This window comes from Dinoponera quadriceps, unplaced genomic scaffold (assembly GCF_001313825.1).
Source record: "Dinoponera quadriceps isolate SergipeBrazil2010 unplaced genomic scaffold, ASM131382v1 scaffold946, whole genome shotgun sequence".
NCBI classification, from domain to species: Eukaryota; Metazoa; Arthropoda; class Insecta; order Hymenoptera; family Formicidae; genus Dinoponera; species Dinoponera quadriceps.
Window position 1 is genome coordinate 584,062 of NW_014555069.1, and position 20,817 is coordinate 604,878.

Genomic DNA, 20,817 nt, shown 5'->3' on the forward strand with positions numbered 1-20,817 from the left:
AATTTTACATGGAGAGATGTGATATCTTTCTTTATTTCAATAATAGTGTAGAATGGAATTACAGGGTATACAATGGTTCATACGTAGTTACTCTAAGACTTTACACGATTCTGTTAGTAGACAATTTCAACTGTTTTCTCTTTCAAGTATTTACAGAAATGAAGTCTTCCATTTTGAGTAAGTGATTATTCGTGTAGAGCGTAAGCCAAGGGTGACCATAAACTTTGCTTGCAATCGTGTACTCGTTACATATTACGCGCCTTGATTGGTTCAACAACGCGAAAATGAAGTAAACGGTGCTTCAAATCAACCCCCATTATGATGGCACAGAAGAGTCGTGTGTTGTGATTGCAACATGAACAGTTTGAGTAATATTCCATTTTACGTAAACAGTTTCGAGTGTTTCAGTTTTACGTAACAGTTTCGAGTGTTTCCATGCAACTCCGTATAAATAAATAATTTGCTTAAGTAAACGTGTGGCACGACTTACGAAGCTAAGTTTGATAGTCGTGCGTGCGTGTGTGTGTGTGTGTGTGTCACAGGTATGTATACAGCAAATTTATCCTCGAAACATTTATATACTAGACAAAATTACACATTGATGCAATTGCATGTTTAAGTAGTGCCTTAATACCATAATCTATGGCTTTGATAATAGTGTCCGTCTTGCTACAGACTGTCGAAACAGAGTGCAAATTGTAACCGAACTCTTGAGTATCTTTCTCGCACCTAATACATCATTTACAAACGTTTACACGCGCATCTATTCTCTAGATTCTTATGGGTAATGCTTCACAGTAAGACGACGGGGAAGGAAGATAAAATATATTACATGCTTCGAGTGTTTATCGGTGACGGGAGGGGACTACATGTAACAACTAAAGTAACGAAAGCTCCCTCGATATCAAACCTAACGCTATTTGTGTGAGTACGTAGCAATAATTATACATACATTATCATACGTTATATAATTGGTCAAGCTCGGAAATGAATGAATAGCGGGCTTAACAACAAAGACGTATACTCGTATGGAAGAAAAGAACGCACTCACGGTACCTCGGAATGTTACGTTGTTGTGATCGAGCTAAAATTAGTCAATAACGAAAAGTAAATGGAACGACCAATTTCTCGGTAGTCTGCTGCAATTATAAATATACCGATCGCATATTTTTGTTGTGTCACTTGAAAGCACTGTATGTACATATACGTATATATATATATGTATATATATATGTATATATATAGTAGAAGATCTCAACTGCACTTTCCCCCTTTCATACTTAGACTAGTTTCATACAAAACGCGGCATGTATACATATATATTTATTTACTCTTACTTCCTATTATTGTAAATAATTCATCGCGTTCGAATACACAACGCGATACATCCTTTCCGATAGATTGCCGATCATCCGCGTAATATCATTACATAAACTTTTATATCGAGCAGTGTATCTCGCGTGGCTGGCTGAATGAAAGGAAGAAAGAAACGTAAAATAATATCAACAAGAGTTATCCTCGCAGCACTGTAAAACGAAATGAATAGACTTTGGACAATCTAATGATAGAACCGTAACGGAAATTTTCGAGAGAATATCAGAAAGTGCGACTGTCCTGGTCGATGCGCAGTGCGTGTGATAAAGAATGCACATTGAGTTTTGTCAACAAGTCGCATATTACACGTAATTACGAACGTACGTCATGCTCGCATGTCTGCACTTGACATACGACTCGTCTTCGAGATATACGTATTCCTCCTTCTATCAGCATTTTGTCTGTGATAGTGAAAATATTAGTGAACACATGTCTGTCGAATATTTTTTTCTCAGGACGAATAAGGAGATGAACTCGATATTGCACTTTTCACTCGTGAAATTATCTCTCCCTGAATTTTATCATATGGAATGAAATTTTACTCGAAAAGTTGGAGCAATAACTGAATCGGACTTGAGTGATTCTTCACTTTGAATCGAAATTGTAGAGTGAATTTGATGTGCAGAACATTCCATTAAATGAAAAGGATCCCATTTAATTCCTATATAACCGGTAGTAAAATCCTTTCTCGATGAAGCATTTTGTACTCCACTCGGAGTACGGGGAGAAATTGTCAAGATCTCGCGTTTCGAGCTTAGAGAAAGACTCGGCTATTTTACAAAGTTGTTCTATGTGAGAATACTTACTGGATCACACAATTTCCTTGAGACTGTCGCGAGTCTCACGGTTTCGAGCGTGTATCAGATTATGTAGATCACCTCCGGGTGCACTGTCGCGTCTCAGATCTCTCAATGTAGCTGGAGCCAAAACCTCTCTCTTGTTCGCTGCCTCTTTTATGCTAGACAAAGTTTTACTGAGCCATGGCCAGCTGTTCCGCGCAGCTTGCAGCTCGGAGGCTGTAGCGTGCAACTGATGCGTCAGATCCTGCCGGTTAGATAATTGGTTAAATTTCGATATATATTCCGCGGCAAGAACATATTATCACTCACCTGATTTCGGCATTCTGCCTCAACGTGAGCCAACTTTGTCTGTGCCAGCTCCAACTCCAACTCGCGCACTCTCTCCTGCACTCTATGCAGCATAGGATCTATTCGATTCTCCAGAGGATGCGCTATGTCTGCCAGTATATTCGACGAGTCCATTATACACGTTCTGCATTTTTCGCACTTTGAGACTTTTGTCTGAAACATGTTATCGTCTTAATCTACACAAAGATGATGAAGCGTTGCTTTAACGTAATGTCCACGTGAAGGACAGGATTACCCACTCGTAATTCGCTCAATGTCGTCTTCGCGGCATTGTAGTCATCCTCCAAGCGTTGGCAGATCTGAAATATGCGATGTTTGAAATTCTACATGAGACACCGTAACGTCAAGTGGAATTAGTACCTGCTTATATTCGGCTATAATAACATTGCTCCTACGGCTCTCGGCGTCCGCCCGGGCTACTTCGCGTTGTAACATCTCCTTAACTTGCAATAGCTCCGCCTCCAATCTCTGTTTTTCCTCCTCGTTTCGAGCCACTGCACCGCGTAATTGTTCCACCTCGTTGCTGTATTCGTCGGCATTCTCTTGTGCCTCTGCATCGAAAACAAGCCATTCCCACTTAATATAATAAATAATTTTTATAAGTATATATATTACGAGTAATATTAATCATCTAACTGCACACGGAAAAAACGTTGATGTAACTGAATATTCCGTCGCTTCCGGGAATCAGACGAAAACTCGGTTGTAGAAAAACAGGAGGTTTATGCTCAGTAAATCGCTCTCAGTTGTCTTGACCAATGCGGCTGAATCTTCACAGGAATTTTCTCTGTCGCGATAACTAGATATCATTTCTCGCCACCGAGTTTTCATCCGATTCGGTTGCAGGAACTTTTTTTTCGGTATATGACGTTGCTTTTACACAAGTCGTTCTTTAAAGCACATATTAACTTTAACATTTATATATTCACTTTGAGAATGTCACATGTTTTTACTTGCTCATTTAATTGTACTTTTGTACGTTAATTTGGCTATAAACCCACATTTTGTTTCGAGACATTCCTATCTTTCAAATCTGATATGTGCATTATATGCAACACGAAGTAATTTGCAAGCATCGCACATTATATAGACACATTTATTACGCTTACTCTTCATTAGCTCTTTTGCTGTGTGGCTCATTCTTGCACCAGTGGTATGCTTAAAACAGATGTTCCGAACGTAACCCACAGATACACGATATCTCATTAGCACGAGCAATCGCTCCTGCTATATGCTGCTGTACAAAATACACTAAGGCCAAATTTAAACCACTGACATAGTCGATATTACATATCTCTTGCCTGATGATACATCTCTAAAATGTGACGATAATATGGACTACGAAATATTCGCAAACATCGGAACTTTTCTTTAATCTTGTGACACTATCGGAAGTTTGATTGTCAAAATTATTCAAAAATTGTCGGATCTCGTCTTATATCTAGATTTCGGAGATATTTTTATCTCGTGTGATATTCTCCATTTCTTATAATCCGCACTGTACCGTATTTTTTAAATCGTTAATCTATTGATATAAAACAATTTTTATTTCTAAATCCAGAATTTATGCAAGTGATATTTTGCGTTCGATGTGCAAGCGTGAGAATTTCCAACTTCGATACGATACGATCGATGATACGACTATACAGTATGTGGACGTGTCGCTGTTACTTATCAGCCAGCACATACCTCAACAATCTGGTATGACTGATATATATGTGTGTGTATGTATATATATATACATATATATGTATATAAAATTAATACAGATAATAGTTCTGTAACGATATTATATCTTTGATAAGATTTCTGGATTATATCTCTCTTTTGATTATGAATACGTATTATCTGACAAAGTTATATCATTTTACTTTGCTTGTCTACGTTAATCGTAATATATAATGCTAGTGCGCACATATATTGGGATACTACATTATTTTTATAATAGGTGTAACCACACAGGAACTAGTTAATACAGCACAGTTAGTTCGGCATAAACAAGTGCTGGCTTGATACCACGATGCGCCATGCATATTTACCCAGATACAGAGGGAAACGAAAAGGCAAGAAGTACAGATATCTATGAGATCTATTGAATTAGGAACGGGATATATTATAGCGGATAAAATAAACAGGTAATTCATAAAACTGAAAGTACGTGTAGGATGATTTATTTTCAGTAAGCAATAATAAATAATGTATAAATAAAAAGCAGTACAAGGTCACATACGGAAGCAATACGGCCGATAAGCAGGGAATCTAATAACAAACATAATATTTATATTAATACTTTGTTTTTTCTTCAAAATTTGCACAGAAAAACATAAACATCCTTTGAAAAATTAAACTTATATAACAGAGAAAACTTAATAACGTAAAAGTTTCTTATATAACAATCAATATTAATGTACCATTGCTCACAGCACACATATTGTAAAGTGATAGCACGAGAAAAATACAACGTGACGACTCTTTGATTTCTAGCATGAGTATTCAATACCGCGCGCGCGGAGTTGTGATATTTTCATCAGTTGTCCGCCAATTCACTATTACATTCAATCAGCAAAGTCAGAGAGAGAGAGAGAGAGAAAGAGAGAGAGAGTATGGCGATTATCAATCTAGCGATAATCGAAAGTCCTACTTTGAAAAACAAATTATTCGTGTAATATTTATTTCGATATGAAATCGTGTTACACACATTACGTGGCCATGAAACCACTGAATGACAGGTTCGAGTGGTATTATATTCATATTATAAACGGCGAACTATTTACATTAATGATATTACATAGTAGTCTGATGAAAAAATATATTGTGCTCTTAAAGAAAAACTCCATGTTTTTTCTCGAAAGATAACGCGTCTTTTCAAAAGAACGTACCTTTTCACCATGTGGCAATATCTGGGTTAAAAAAAAATAAAACGTGTACAGAGCGAAGCGACCACCACCTAACAACGAGGTAATTGTGCAATGCCTGCTTTGTGTTTCTTAACATTTAGTAGAGAGCTGTGTCGCAAAAATTTGTTGTATATATATATATATATTTACTAGAATATTTTTTCCAACGGATTATAAATTGACTACTCTGTGTTTCTTTGTGAGACTAGAGACACATTTTGTGTTTTGGTTCAGAAAGTGTTTGGTTTATAAAGCATCGTGTCATACGTGTTTCGTGCTTATCTATTCTACGTACGTCGGACATTTTAACGTTTAATTTTTGTTACAAGTTAAATTTATAATTTCTATTGTTATGGCTGTTATTATTACTATTTTATTATTAATTTAATCGTTATTTAAAATTCTCTTGTCCCACGTGAGATAACGAGTTAGATTTGAGTTTTTTATTTGAATGATATATGTGACATTACATTTGTAAACGCGATTCAGTTGAAAAGCTCACATCCAACTCTAAATTTACATTTAACTATTTCACCTGAGGCAAGTAATGACTGAGAAATATTGACCTAAGCTTACCCGTCAAGAGTCTCTATTTTGTGACTTTTGCCACTCATAGAGTGGGAACTACATCCTGCAATGGGACGCCGCATCGCAGCGATTACGTATATCTTTGTGAGCGATAATCCTTGCGCTAATGCTAAAATTCGTCGTACTCTTTGGTTTTAAAAATACACCTGGTATTGTCTAAAGCTTTCTGCCCATATTGAATTCACAACCAACAGGCAACAACAATAAGCGCTCCTGACTTATAACAAGGACGAACTCACAACCAACAGGCAATGATCACTGGATATGCCATACATGGAGATACATGCATGGATAATAGTATACAGTGTAGTATACAGTATCGTCAAATAAATTGGATTTAAAAGTGAACCGGGGGGTGTGTGCAGTTCAAACGTAGAATATGAAGTTACCTTTCAGTGTCATAAATTCTGCCTCGTACTTCTTTAACTTCTTCAGCGTCACCGAGCAAGCTAATTTCATGACGTAGCGCGACACCTCCTCGTTCCGGCAACGTTTCGGTAAATGCACTCGGAAGTACTTCAATATACTTTCAAAATCCAATTGTAATAGCTCCTTTTTACACAACTACAAGGGAATATAATTGATTTTGTGCACAGTGTGTATTTGCTTGGGACATATGTAAGGAAATACTGTTACGTCAATTGATAACTCATCGCCAACTTCTTTCAAGGCTGTGTGAGGACTTACCATTAACAAAGCGAGAGCAACTTGGAATAGTGTGTCGAGCCCTTGTAAAAGAAATACGTCCAGAATATGAAAAACAAGGTATAATGGAAACCTAGCGGTAAATAGAGTTAGAAACCATTGTGCGGCGAACATGTGCGTTTCTACGCCGCGATCACAGAAATGCTTGTATAATTCCGGCAACTGATCCTAGAAATGGCCAGAAAAAGTACATTAAAAGTTGACTCTTGTCATTATATATACAATAGATTTGCAATATTCACCTCTATCAAGCGATTTAATTGGTAAAATCGCATGTGAAGGTTGTCGAATCTGTCCTTGTATAAATCTCGAAGACCATAGTCGTACATTAATTTGACCAGAACACAGAACGCTTGTTCTTCGGGCATCTGCAAAAATATATCCAAGCTTGTTTTTGTTGGTAAAATTACTCTGCAAACTATTACGTGCCATCTATAAATTCAGATCTACAATAGGTATATAATAAGCTTTTACTCTAAGCACTAAATTGTAGCGTAATTTCTAGCAAAAGCATTTCCAGCGCTATCAGACGTCGCAATTCCGAAGATTTAAACGTTATTACGACTTTTGGTGCAGTGCGAGTGCTTTTTGTCAGAAATTACATTTTATTGCTTCGAGCAAAAAGTCTATTGCAGTTCTATGAAAGCTTATAATGTTTACTTACATGAAGTAACAGACTAGCAACTAAGAAACTAAGGCCTTGACAATATCCAACTTCTTCGTCATGGACAGCGTATGCTTTACTTATTCTGTATAAAGAGTCTTGGCCTAAACCGCCTGTTTCTTTGAAGAAATCGTGCGCCGGAAATGTTCTATTGATGTCTCTTAAAATCACACTCTCGCAGCTGCTCTCCTGTGCATACATACATTATCTCGGAATTATATCAATAATACTCTCATATATATTTTATAATTCATTATTATAAAAAACATATATTTTATTGAGAAAAGATATAAAAATGTATTTTTGTACCTTAGCTTTAAAAAATAAATATATTTATATCAAATTATTTTTGAGAGCTCACACGTAAGTACTCACTTTTGTGATCAACATTCTGTACTTGTCCATCATCTCTTGTGAACTGTCGCAATTACTCAGGCGTTGCCAGACTTCGCCGCGTAAAGCTTCAGGTATCCCTTGTTTCGCGAGCTTGACGAGAAGCTTCGGCCGTTGCTCGTTCACCTGCCAGCTATCTAATACCTCAGCCCAGCTAGCTAATTCGTCCGCCGAGCAGTCCTTTGAGACTTCACCTGTACCACTAAGCATGGGTTCATCCCCGTCTGGAAATTGACAATGTATTTTGTATCGTCGAATTAGCAAGCCGATACTTCAGTTTCGCTCATTACCTGAATCGATTTCTTCTTTTGGCGTAAGTGTGTCAATACTAGTTACAGACGGTGATCTAATTAAGGACGCCAGATTCAGTGCGAGGTTTAATCTGTTTCTATCTAATTCGCCGGATGTTTCTATACTTTGTACTTCGTAATGTACCTCCGTACCGTCTCCGGAAATGACCTGTCGCAAAAAGAACGATTTCCCAATTATGAAAAGTAACGACGAGCCGCTAGATACTTGTGAAATGCAATTTCTCACAAGTGTACGGCTCACCTCTTTGGAGTTAAGATAAAACTGTTGCACGAGATTTTTCTTGTTAAAGTACCAAAATCGCTCGTTTTGCGGGAACACTTTGACCGACGTTTCAATCACAAATCTCACCGGCTCCCGAATGTCTCTGATAACGAGATCAACGGCGACGGTTATGAAAATTTTTCCCTCTCTAGGCGTTTCTATGTTAAGAGTTTCCAATGCGGGATCGGCGGGGTCCCAGCGTCCGCAAATATTATAGCACTGTTTGTCTTGCATTATTGGTCCAGTATTAACTTGCTGTAAAATTGTCGTGATATTGCGAACATCCGAGGTGATTATAGACATAAAATTAACTGGCTGGAGTGAATCTCTCGTTACCATCTCGAGTAGTCGCATATCGCTGTGCTTAACATTTCGTCCGGGGCTAACGAGAACTCCGAAACATCTCTCTACCTCGAGCGTAATACCGCCTTCTTTACTGGACACTTGCTGGATGCTCAAGCAAACTTGCTTCGCCACGTTACTTCGTAATTTGAAGCAATTTCTATCCTTAGGGACCGTACTAAAACCGCCTTTTCCATCTTCTTCTTTTATTTCCATAGTCACTTCAAAAATAAACACTCTGGAGTTCACTTTCTCGCTACCGGTGTTGAAACCGTTAAAATCACTGCCCGTCAGAGAATTCGTCATCGAACGTGGTATTCTGTGAAACGCTTTCGAAAAGCAGGCTGACACTTGTCCAACCTAGAGAAAGAGAGCGATTACAGAGATAGATTATAAGATAGATTGAAACAATAACGCGATACCAAGTGAAGCTCTCACATATTTCGTCTCAATGTAAAATATATAAGCGTCAAAAATTACGGAACGGTCGAATATCTCGAAGACTAATTTTCGAATAAATGTTTCTCAGACAACAGTCTTGAACAGGAGCATTTAATCCATTTGGTCTTACATAGCGTTGTCAAAGTCGGGTCAACTTGTGACTTTTTTTTAATGGAATCACAAGGTTTTTAACATAAAAATCGACTCCTTTAGTTATTCTGTGTATAAAAGTACCAGGGTAAGATGATTGAAAAGTAAATACTTTCCAAGACATTTTATCCCGATATACTTTTCAGTATAAGATACGAAATATCTCATATTCACTCTTCGACAATCCCAACATTTTTGTATGTGAAAAAAAAATGAAAAAAATCGATCAATGATACTCATAATTATTGCATCTTGGCGTAAAATGCATTCGCAAAGTGCACATTTTTTTTTAAAGCTTCTCAGTTTTTTTTTTCGAGATATTTGCTCCGGAATTTTTGGCGCTCACTTATATAGATTACAATGAAATTATAATACTACAATGCTTCGACATTTTTAATGCATATCTATGTTGTTTTAATAATAGATGCTACTGAAAGATATACCGCTTCTGGTATGTCGCAGCGAAAAACATGACACTGATAAATGGCAGATTCCAAAGTATCACCGTGTGACCATGTGAAAGCGAAACACGCCGCGCAAGTACCAGTGCTCTCACCGCGCGCATAAAATAATATACGTTGTACCTCATAATGGGCAATGGCTTGCTGCGTTGCAGCATCGTATAAACTGGAAAAATTGAAACAGATATTACTTTGTTGTTGCATATAGGAAGCTGGATCAGTTTACTTACACGACCGAGCCTTGTGAACTACTTGGGACTGAGACGGAAACTTTGATCCCTAAATTCAAAGATTGCTCCGCATTCAATATATGCATGTTACGTTGTATTTCGCTTTCCGATTTTGGCGCATTTATTGCAGCTGCTCCCAGGTAAGTGACACCGTTGAAAATGGTGCATTCTTGTTGAACGTGTGATAATGTGTTCAATTCTATCGTCATAAGTATAGATTTAAGCTCGAAGTTTGTTTTTATTTTGCAAGTATTTGTCACATTACCTTCTTCGATGTAATCTTCAGGCTTCATAATATCCTGTTTCTCGGATGCAACAAGACAAGAGCTAACGTCATAGAATTTGCTGTGGCCTACTTTTTTCGTTTTCTGTTTACTGGCACCTGTCATCTTGAATTCACTACACTCCATCTTCGAATCCTCTGTTAAAACCTATCATCACACAAAGCAAATAACTATACAAATCTATTGTGTGATCATGCATCTATCATTGATTTGTATCAGACATTTTCACTTGACAGGCCTGATAAGCTTACAAACCTCACGAAGATTATTTTGCAGATCCTCTAGATTGCCGTTGTTGGCAATTTTTAGCATCGGTGGTTCCAAAAGAGCTTGCTGCTGCTTGCTGGTACCTCTCTCATTTACGAACTCATATTCATCGCTTGTCGCCACTGATTCCATGGACTTTACACTCATGCTATCCTCCATAACTAAATCTGCAAGATCAACGTTGTCCTTCATGATTGTAGGATTTTGTTTGAAAGAATCATCAGGTACAAGCTACTGATGTTACATGAGTTATGCACAGATTATCACGACTAATCTCAATGAAAGAATCATCTTACATAAGAGAAGTGATCTTATATCCTACTTTTCGTGCTTAGAAGCGGCGTGTGATATTTACAAACATCGCTTTCATGAAATGATAGCGCAGATGTACAATTGCCTCTCTCTCAGGAACACGAGTGACTCTGTGCGTTGTATCTTTAATACAATATACGATGGAAACGTTTTCCGGTGAGAATGACGAGCGAGGGAAGGGATCCAAGTGAATTTCTCTTTCTCCGCGCTACGCTGGTGGGTCAGTACGGGCCATTAGCGCGCGAACGAGTAAAAAGAATCCCTCCGATCGCGGCTAACGATGCAAAACAAGCAGCGCGTGTGAAGAAAGTTCGCATCACTGTGCCGAGCGACGACGCATCTTCTCCCGATGGCACGCGTATTTCGGACGGAAGAACTCTCTGACCAGAGGAACGGGGATTACCCTTCCGTGTGCGACTTGAACATCCACCGCCGCCGCCGCCGCCGTTCGCTCGCTCGCTGTCTCGTGCTCGCCCGTCGTAAACTCGCGCGCGCTTCCCACAGCAACCACTCCCGTATTCCGACCGATCGACCGACCTCAGGCGCGTCGCGTACGTATCTCTCTCCTCGCGACGGACATTTACATGATTCCTGCGATCGGTGCGTTTGACAGAAATGATGGCATCGGCCATTCGCGCATCGGAAGTGCCGCTGTCTGGATTCTAAAGCCCGTGTCAGACTACAGATTAGGATTGAATTGATATTTCTCCAATCAGTGCGAAGTTCACTCAATTTCACTAAACCTGAGTTCAGTTAACTTTGCACTGATTGGCCAATCTCAATATCCTAATCCGTAGTTCGATACGTCGCACTAAGATTGGATTGATCGCGTTTAACTAAACTTGAGTTTAATGAATTTTGCTCAATCCAATCTTAATTCGTAGTATGACAGAGACTTTATGCTGAAATCAGTGCTCTGATTGGTCAAATTTCAATCCAATCTCAGTCATTCAATCAAGTCTAATGCGAGCTTTAATGGAAATCATTGATTATTGGTCCGTTAGATCCCTAAATGTAAATTAATTACGTTGATTGTGTTCGCGAACAATGACTCTCGCGCGATATCCAATGAGAAAGCCCTATGCCGAATCGGCTACGACAAAGTGGAATAACGATCCGATGGGAACCGGCCGTGAGCTCTGGGAGCGGATCGCCGGGCAGCACAACGATTGACGTCACGAACGCGATAGGCGGCCAAGATGGTTGTCAATGTTGATAAGTAGTTTGGTTACTCGGAGGAGCAGTGATAAGGGAGTCCCAGTGCGGCGCGGCATTATGCCCGTCAAGTAATACGGGGCCCGTGACTCGCTGGAGGAGCCGGCGATCGTTGGCACACGGCGAGGGATGGCGGACGGCGAGGATGCGACCGAGCAGGAGATCCGACGTGCTCTGGACGTCGTGCAGTCCATGATCGACATCTCCGCCGATCGACTGGAGGGCCTGCGGACCCAATGCTCTACCAGCGCGGAGCTCACCCAACAGGAGATAAGAACGCTCGAGGTAACGAGCCGCGCTCGGCTTTCATTCCTCGACGATCGTCCGCGCCTATCTGTTGATTTCTCGATACGTCGGTCCGTGTTCATTCTGTATTTACCTCATTTCGACGTGCTTCCCGAATGGTCCGATGAGAGCGTGGTGAAATTTTATCTCGTGACCTGAGTCGTTGCCAGTCGTTCCTTCTCAGTCGTCTGAAATTATTATTAAAAAATCAATATGCATACATGATAGAAATTACATATATTTCGTAAGTCATCTCTATTTGTATTTATAAATATAGGGGAAACTCATAAAGTTGTACGCTAAGCAACTTGTGACAAAGGCCAAATTGGCTGCAGACTCGTTACCAGCTGAGATGAGACAATATCCATCGTTGCAACAATGGTTACGGGTTGTTGGTCTCACCCCAGGATCAATCCAGGTAACAGCGTACGGAGATACGAACAAACGATTTATTTATCGCACACACAAGATCAGTGTGCACATTACTTTAGATAAATTTTTAGCAATATCACAGAGAGAGTCTAAGCCTCTTCTTTTATTTTAGATCGTTTGTTCCAAAGCTAATTCCCTTGAAGCCCTGAAAGAGAAGTCTGAGCACGAGTTAAGCAGTATGTTAGGTGAAAATAATGTACGATATGAGGAGGAACTTCGTAGACTATGCAGAGCACTGCATAATTTACGGAGATACATAGGTGACTGATCAATCTCACTGTAATCTTAATTAATAATTGTTGCGTGGACAACTAGCGTTATACTTATTATGTTTCTCTTAGATGTTCTTGTGAGAGGAGATATGGAAAATAACGATATGAATTTATACTGGGATTCTTGGGATAGACATCAGTTACGTACAGGGGCCTCTCCAAGGCCAATTCGATCTCGTACTACACGGTGTTCCGTTCCATCGGAAGATAGCATTCCATATCATAATAACAACAATTTAAACAGTGATATCTTAGCCCAAGCTTCTTCAGTATCATCTTTGACGTCAACTAGTCCTCCCTGTACCCCGCTATTATCAAGGCAAGGATGTGGTGAGTGTCCGCAACAATGTTCCTTATAATCAAGTTTTATTGCAAATATATATATATATATATATATCCCACAAATGTATCTAAAGCATTTAATCGTTCAAACATTAACGACGTATCTGTTGTGCAGATTGAAATTTGCTATCCTGATATTTTAGGCTTTCGCGGTGTGTAGACATGCTTAATTGGGCTTCCGGGTTGGTGCCGCATTCTTCGATATTTCGTGAACATTCCAGTTCACTTCTTCAGGAAGAAGGGAATGTCCTTTTTCGGGAAGAGCAACGACCTGATGACTTTTCAGGTCGTTCCTTTTCCCGGAGATGTGGACCGGAACGTTCGCGAAACGTCGAAAGCAGATCCATGAAGAGCGCGGCACCAATCCGGAAGCCAAATTAAGCAATTCGCTATCCTGTTTATAGAAATTAAATGTCCAACAACTCCTCCACCATGCAAGAAGCATCATATTGGTGTTCAAACTAGAATGCCAAAACCTCAAACGTTTCCATTAACTAAGTCAAAATCTCATGAATCGCAATTAGCAGATCGTCTTGAAAATGGAGATGCAGCGTCTAGGTAATGATTAGAATACATATCTTATTGTGATATTTTTTTACAATCTGTTTTGCACTAACTTATATAACGGTGCATTGCGCGATTTTCATAAAATACTCGTAACGTGCTAACACTGTTGCGTTATATTTTTAGATGCGGAAACGACTCTCACGCGCCATTTAGCGCCGTAGGAAGAAGAAATCGTTTGCCGATGGAACCGGGCTCATGCTATAACACAACCGAGTTTGGAGAAAGTCTCTTGCCAAACAGTAATAGTCCTGTTAAATCACCACCCTCTAACGCAGAAAGTGATGATAACAGCTTTAAGGGAACAGGTGTGTTAGAAAGAGTAGTTATATTTTAGAGTTGTGTGTCGTGCATTGCACAATAATTGGAAAGTGAAAGTTTTGGCCAAAACTCGGAATTTTAAAAAGAATGTTTTTTTAGATGTAGAAAATGTTTTTACAGAAGAAAAATAATTATTTGTAAGTGATTCAACATTTATATCTCACTTTCTTTTTAGATAAATAACTCGATTTTCTTATGAATAATTTCTTCTAAACGGTGTATCATTTTTACGATATTCTTGAATACGAAAGATTTTTCATAATTTAGTCAAATATTTTTATTTTCTGATTCCCCCGAACCTCATACAGAGTCTAATAGGACACATTGTACTCGTTTAAAAAAGATCAATTGTTTTCAAGGCGCAAAACGAATATAACAGATTTTAGTAGTAAATGTTGATAATTATTATACAACTTTAAAGTTTCTCCAAGAACTTTCAGAAACATTAAAAATTTTTCCTGAATTATTGGCAAGAAAACACTTCCATTGCAAAGTTACGCTTATTTCAATCACAGATTTAGTTATTATTTTGCTTCAGAAATAAGAAAAGCATAACAGAATGTGAAATTATTTACCTGGGACATGTTCTAGCATATTAAATATATATATATATATATATATATATATATATAATGCCATAATCATTCTTAAAATAATATGTAGCACAATTTTGACAGATGTGAATACATGTTACTTTCGAGTAAGCAATATTTTTAGCATCACATTTACCAATGAATGAGAGAAAAAGAATAATAAATGATGATAATTTATGATTATTTGACTATAGGACATCATAAACCGCGCTCGTATCAATTTGAGGTAAAAAAAAAAAAGAGTTTTGGTTAAGAAATATCTATCTTAGATTAGATCAGAGCTCGGCAAGCGATGCATTTTCCAGCCGATTTTCGGGAATCTGCCAGTGAAGCGACGAGGCAAGGGGAACAACGCGAGACGGAGCATCGCTTGACAAGCTCTTCTACAGATGATGATTTTGTGTTTTTACTCGAGATGATTCACAGTGCCTCTCCTATCTTCCTTTTTTTTCAGTAACAAGTCTCCAAGTGCCAAAATCTCCACGTACTCCGACTGTGACCCGCGGCATGGGTCATATAATTGCTCACCGCTTTACCAAAACTTTTAAGATGATGACAACATGTGACTACTGCGAGAAGCAAATGTTCATAGGCACTGGTTTAAAATGCAAGGAGTGTAAATATAAGTGCCACCGAGATTGCGAATCCAAAGTACCCCCTTCATGTGGCCTACCTCAGGAACTCTTTGACGAGTTTAAACGAACTGTACAAGCTGATGGTGAGTAGACCGACGGCGCTGTAATATTACGCGTTTCTGTCTATATTTTCCTCCAATTACCAGTATAATTCAAAGAGTGTAACTTGCGAATCGTCAAGTGTGACATTCCGCGCAGTGATAATATAATAAACAGTTCTTATCCCTCTCCCCTCTGTTAGTTGAAAATGATTGCATCCGATATCTAGCGACCAGCTCTTCTCATTGGCCCATCTTTTTCACTCTGGTTAAATAATTTACAGGTATGATAAATGCTTCCCCGATATTAAGCAAGCCTGGCATAACATCTCCAAATCACCATAACTCAAATTTATTAGTTTCTTTAAATCGGAGAGATCGGAAACGGTCACATCCACACTCTTCTATGAACATACCTTTTCAGGTATGTTATCGCTTGTGTGCTTTAGTTCATGAACGAATATGTGAGTTGTGGCATTTTGTACACTAGGCGTTACGGATGACGCGACCATAATTGATGTTTTAATATTGACCAGATGCAAAATCTTCGTAATATGCAATGATCACTTACTGTGTTTACACCACACAGGGCGCAGATTCTAGTTCAAATACTTCGAGCTGTAATAGCTCAACGCCTTCTAGTCCAGCATTGCTACCTGCCAATACTAGCCAGACTCCACAGGCTCCTGTCAAACAGCAGTTTCATTTCCCAGGTAGAGAGAATTGTTTGATACTTACATTGTCGCATATTCGTCGGCTAAATTTTCTTCGGTGTATGAAGCCAAATCAGTTATTCTGCTTACAGATGTCGTACTGAATGAAAAGGGAGTGACATTGGAGACGCACAAGCTCGAAGGTACAACAATGTCGAGTGACAGCGAGAGAACGGTAAGCGTCTCGGGATCTGGTAGTGTCAGCACAGATTCGGAAAGGACACCGGTGAGAGTCGATTCTCAGGATTCTCAAGTTTCCGACGGTGAACCCGGGAATGGTCGTTGGCCTCGGCAAAACAGTGTATGTATTACATCCTTTTGACGAAATTTGACGAAAGGATGAGATATTTAATCATCTGCACACTGTAGTTATCGATGCGAGAGTGGGACATTCCATTTGACGAATTAAAGATTGGCGAGCCGATTGGCACAGGAAGATTCGGCACCGTATACAGAGGCAATTGGCATGGAGATGTTGCAATTAAAGTCTTGAATATGGATTATTATTTGGACGATGATAAGATATTAGAAGCATTCAAATTAGAGGTAAGAATATGTATAGTTATGTATGCCAAATAAATATTCAATTAAATGTTTCTCTATGAACAACTGGATGGACATTTCATGATTATTATTATTACAGGTAGCCACATTCCGAAAAACTCGACATGAAAATCTAGTTTTATTTATGGGAGCTTGTATGAAACCTCCTCGATTGGCTATAGTAACTAGCATGAGTAAAGGCATGACACTTTATACTCATATTCACTTACGAAAGGACAAATTTACTATGAATAAAACTACTAATATCGCTCAACAGATTTCTCAGGTATGATCGGTAATATTTTACATTCAGCAATCAGTTTGTGCATACATATACTCTTACGTTAATACAAAATTAGACGAGTATCGAATACATGACGCACAAAAGATAGAAAAATATTATACAAGATAATATATGAACACTTTAACACTCTTATTATGCGACATTTAAATAATAATTTTATCTTGCAGGGTATGGGATATCTTCATGCTCGTGGAATAGTACACAAGGATCTCAAGAGCAAAAACATATTTTTAGAAAATGGGAAAGTTGTAATAACAGATTTTGGTTTGTTCAGCGTTACCAAGCTGTGTTACGGAAATAGGTGAGAGTTTATGTTCGTTCAGTAAAATGAGTTTTTTTTTTTTTGCCAATTAAGTTATAAATCTGACGTTCACATATTTTACGTATATCTAGGAAAGGAGATGGACTGAGCATACCACCTGGTTGGTTATGTTACTTAGCGCCCGAAATCGTTCGACGATTAAGACCACAACAAAATCGAGATCAAGAAGAGTTACCATTTACAGCTGCTTCTGATGTATATGCATTTGGGTGAGTGATTTTTTGGATTTTTCATTATATAATTCCGAGTCAAAGGATTATGGGATGAAGAGTAATATATGAAAGACGTCGAAAAACGATGTACTTTACGACTTTAGGACTGTTTGGTATGAGCTATTATGTGGAGAATGGCCCTTTAAAGGACAACCTCCCGAAGCTATCATATGGCAAGTCGGGAAAGGAATGAAGCAAACCTTAGCAAATTTGCAAGCTTCTCGTGAAGTAAAGGTATAATATGCGTTTAAAACACACACTTATGTGAAACGTATCGCCATTTCTTCCAATTTTGTCCACTATTCGCAAATGTACCGTCGAAATTTCTTTTATCATTTTTTCTTTTTACAGGACATTTTGATGCACTGTTGGTCATACCACGCGGAAAATCGTCCTGACTTTGCAAAGCTGTTAACTACTCTTGAAAAGCTGCCTCGCAAAAGGTTAGCACGTAGTCCTTCTCATCCTATACATCTTTCTCGTTCTGTGGAATCTGTGTTTTGAATACATTTAAGTCTATTTAAATACGCTGTTGTTCTCGTAGTGTAAATATAGAACTGTGCAATTATTGCCAGGTCTTTGTTCGTGAAAAGTAAAATAAAAGTCACTAAAAGGTTTATTCGTTTGTATTATTAATTTATTAAAATGTGCAATGAAAGGATATTGATGTTAACACGATAATTGTTTAAAATCGTTAATTAATTGTAAGTGAATCAAATATATATCGTTTATTGTAAATAGTCATGGTACTAAAAATTCTGAAGAATATGATCATAAGCAGATGAATTATTTATATAATTCATATTTAAATTCTAAATATAAAATTTGCAATAATCACAAGTATCTTTTATGCTACAAAGTAATTCTTCAGTGCACGTTTTAAGACTCCTGGTCAGTTGCTGCGGCCATATTGGATTGATGATGTCAGAAGCGAGAAACGGCATGCTAAAAATTCTTGCGTGCTATTTCCACATTAAACAAATTCGTCCGAAAGAACATATCGCACACTTGTAAAATGCTCCGAAAACTAACCTTTTCCCTTGAATGAACAGTCGTAAAATGAGCCGTGGTTAAACCGATCAATGCGGTTGGTTGTTTAACCCCAGATTCCACCAATTTCGGCTAATCTAATCGATGTATAGACATATAACCTACACGCAGATATGGTATTCCGAATTCTCGCCGCACAACGTTCCCAAAGTCAACCCTGAATTTTCTTTTAGTTCCTGTAGACCTTTAAGAAATATTGGAGGATTGGATTTAAGATGGATATTAAACAGTATTCTCTGAAAACTTTTGATATTATTCAAAATAGACGAGGAAATACAAATAAAGTACATGTATATAGTACATAACTCAAATTACATTAACATATTGTATTGATTTTAATACAATGCAAATATTTCTTATTTTAATAGTAACATAAAAAGTTTATATTCCATTGTCACTGACTTTGTCAAAAATCTCTGGACATTAAGTAGTGTATTAAATAAATCAAGCTAAACCATATTCAGAAGTATAATCAACTTTATTAATCCAGTAAATATTTATTTTTAATTTGAAATTTTATTTTTAATATTTAACAATTCTCTTATCAGAAAACTCACGTCATCATGATTCAAAATATAATTGTTGCAATTTTCATCCGTCATACATTTCTCGTAATTCTTTCAATTTATTTCGTAGATGGGCAGCGCGTAACTTATTCAGTATTATCCTTTTCTCAAATGTTTGTATCAACGGCTTCGTGATAATATCTGTTATGTGGATCAATGCACGTGTCCTGACTATAAATGACAAGAATTATATTTGACAATTTTTTATTTATGTTATCAACGATCAATTACCAAGTGCTCATTTAAATAATTTATTGTTTCAATCTATCAACAGATCCATCTTTATTTTGTAATGTAAATAACGATAATACATACCAGCATTGTTGTGAATAGTTGCAAGGACATCTGGATGGTCTTTACATGTCTCAGCCATATCTTCTTCTTCTTGAACCAAAATTTTTGACAAATCCGTCATGGTCTGTAATAGTGCTTAGTTTTAGAAAAAAAATCAATTCTGCCATCATTCTACTAGATTTTTAATAATGCAAGAAATTAAAGTCTCACTTTTAAACATCTATCTGCAATGTCGTCGGTATGTATTATTTCTAATGGTACATCTATGGCTTCACCCATTCCCGTGATTGAACTAGATTGAAAACAATTTAAAAAGATTTCATGTTCCTGTAAGAAACAAAAAAAGAAATTGAAAAATTTTAAATACGATAAAACAAACAATTTAGGTGGATGAAATAAATTTTTATCTCACAAGGGGAGGACCAGAAATGGAAACGTATTTTTTGGACGAGAGTAAGCTTAAAATGTAGAGTTAGACGAATATATTAAAATCCTAGAATACTAGATGTAGATGAGTCGCCGGGTTCTGTTGCAAAATACTTTAAACTTTAAACTTTTTCCATTATCCGATTGATTTCGCCTTTTCTTTTTTTTTAATTATAGATTTTATCGAGAGAAAGAAAAAATTCTCCCCTTGTCAGTAACATGATCCACTTCAGTGGCTATGTCGCTAAAACTTTATTTCATTTTTTGGTGCAGATACTAAAGTAAGGAAAGTATATGTACTTTTGAATCTTTGCTTTCGGAAAATACCGAAAAGATTAAGCCTACAAAACTGTGGTCCATGGTTTGATAAGTGGCTTGAGTCCTGACATCTACAAAGTTGAATAATTCAATGTACAATAAAAATATTATTAAAACACACACACACACACACACACACACACACACACACAGAGAGAGAGAGAGAGAGAGAAGAAAAGTTTGAGACATCCTATATATTAGATATATCCCTTATACATGCACATTTCACATAGAGGCAGAAAGTTATTTTATTCCAATATATAATTGAATTTTGATTTTAGAAAAGAGAGAAAAATATTACATACCTACATGTGATGGGCAAACTGTAATATGTGGATGTGAATGATACCAGCCAAGTACACGCATAGGACGATTTAATTCTACTGTTAGTCGTTCAGCTTCAGCAGCAGCTTTTAGTAATTGTTCTGATGAAATTTCCACTCTGTCCTTCTTTTTGTCTAATCGTCGCAGAATGATAACAGCTGATATTTTTGCTACTCCATGTGCAAACTAAAATAGCAGTAATTGATATTTTAGCTGCCT

The 20,817-nt window shown here is 37.7% G+C and overlaps 3 protein-coding genes across 15 annotated transcripts in view; 1 reads left to right on the plus strand and 2 right to left on the minus strand.

Moving 5' to 3' along the window:
- Positions 1 to 15: 15 nt before the first annotated feature.
- Positions 16 to 11,491, minus strand: LOC106742961 (rab GTPase-activating protein 1-like). 6 transcript variants are annotated; one of them, XM_014616351.1, is made up of 18 exons: positions 11,233 to 11,491; positions 10,506 to 10,684; positions 10,232 to 10,397; positions 9,967 to 10,165; positions 9,719 to 9,902; positions 8,679 to 9,044; positions 8,322 to 8,597; positions 8,060 to 8,228; positions 7,752 to 7,993; positions 7,377 to 7,565; positions 6,955 to 7,080; positions 6,695 to 6,880; positions 6,397 to 6,571; positions 2,883 to 3,073; positions 2,762 to 2,821; positions 2,484 to 2,675; positions 2,181 to 2,418; positions 16 to 1,775 (listed from the first exon to the last, which is right to left on the minus strand). In XM_014616351.1, exons 1-17 carry the CDS (start codon positions 11,459 to 11,461, stop codon positions 2,185 to 2,187), a joined length of 3,363 nt encoding a protein of 1,120 aa, XP_014471837.1. In that variant the 5' UTR covers positions 11,462 to 11,491; the 3' UTR covers positions 16 to 1,775; positions 2,181 to 2,184. The 6 variants fall into 6 exon arrangements, with proteins under 6 accessions (XP_014471837.1, XP_014471835.1, XP_014471841.1 ...); XM_014616349.1 differs by having other exon boundaries at positions 8,322 to 9,044; XM_014616355.1 differs by lacking the exon at positions 16 to 1,775 and having other exon boundaries at positions 2,185 to 2,418; positions 8,322 to 9,044; positions 10,877 to 11,325.
- Positions 11,492 to 11,973: 482 nt separating this feature from the next.
- Positions 11,974 to 18,239, plus strand: LOC106742975 (kinase suppressor of Ras 2). 6 transcript variants are annotated; one of them, XM_014616390.1, is made up of 17 exons: positions 11,974 to 12,329; positions 12,607 to 12,747; positions 12,874 to 13,021; positions 13,103 to 13,363; positions 13,519 to 13,527; positions 13,780 to 13,933; positions 14,066 to 14,247; positions 15,308 to 15,571; positions 15,811 to 15,950; positions 16,116 to 16,239; positions 16,317 to 16,540; positions 16,609 to 16,785; positions 16,883 to 17,068; positions 17,254 to 17,387; positions 17,480 to 17,617; positions 17,725 to 17,854; positions 17,972 to 18,239. In XM_014616390.1, exons 1-17 carry the CDS (start codon positions 12,174 to 12,176, stop codon positions 18,122 to 18,124), a joined length of 2,721 nt encoding a protein of 906 aa, XP_014471876.1. In that variant the 5' UTR covers positions 11,974 to 12,173; the 3' UTR covers positions 18,125 to 18,239. The 6 variants fall into 6 exon arrangements, with proteins under 6 accessions (XP_014471876.1, XP_014471878.1, XP_014471880.1 ...); XM_014616392.1 differs by having other exon boundaries at positions 16,332 to 16,540; XM_014616394.1 differs by having other exon boundaries at positions 13,903 to 13,933.
- A 199-nt stretch (positions 18,240 to 18,438) lies between these two features.
- The window catches only part of LOC106742917 (lys-63-specific deubiquitinase BRCC36-like), a 3,816-nt gene continuing 1,437 nt past the window's right edge, over positions 18,439 to 20,817 (minus strand). For 2 of the 3 annotated variants that reach the window (XM_014616278.1, XM_014616276.1), the window contains exons 3-7: positions 20,580 to 20,784; positions 20,257 to 20,345; positions 19,741 to 19,857; positions 19,552 to 19,654; positions 18,903 to 19,407 (exon numbers count right to left, since the gene is read on the minus strand). In XM_014616278.1, the coding sequence (XP_014471764.1) occupies positions 19,262 to 19,407; positions 19,552 to 19,654; positions 19,741 to 19,857; positions 20,257 to 20,345; positions 20,580 to 20,784 (660 nt within the window). In that variant the 3' untranslated portion in view covers positions 18,903 to 19,261. Of the gene's footprint in view, positions 18,855 to 18,902; positions 19,408 to 19,551; positions 19,655 to 19,740; positions 19,858 to 20,256; positions 20,346 to 20,579; positions 20,785 to 20,817 lie in introns of those variants that run through there. The other variant, XM_014616277.1, reaches the window with a different exon arrangement.

Bases quoted from the DNA above. Each gene is read 5' to 3' on its own strand.
- LOC106742961 (XM_014616349.1), bottom strand. From the start codon at position 11,461: ATGGCCGATGCCATCATTTCTGTCAAACGCACCGATCGCAGGAATCAT. The intron at 8,229-8,321 runs GTGAGCCGTACA...TTTTTGCGACAG, and splicing joins TTTATCTTAACTCCAAAGAG to GTCATTTCCGGAGACGGTAC. The intron at 7,081-7,376 runs GTAAGTAAACAT...ATATTTTTGCAG, and splicing joins TTGCTAGTCTGTTACTTCAT to ATGCCCGAAGAACAAGCGTT.
- LOC106742975 (XM_014616390.1), top strand. From the start codon at position 12,174: ATGGCGGACGGCGAGGATGCGACCGAGCAGGAGATCCGACGTGCTCTG. The intron at 16,240-16,316 runs GTAGAGAGAATT...AAGCCAAATCAG, and splicing joins ACAGCAGTTTCATTTCCCAG to TTATTCTGCTTACAGATGTC. The intron at 16,541-16,608 runs GTATGTATTACA...TGCACACTGTAG, and splicing joins GTTGGCCTCGGCAAAACAGT to TTATCGATGCGAGAGTGGGA.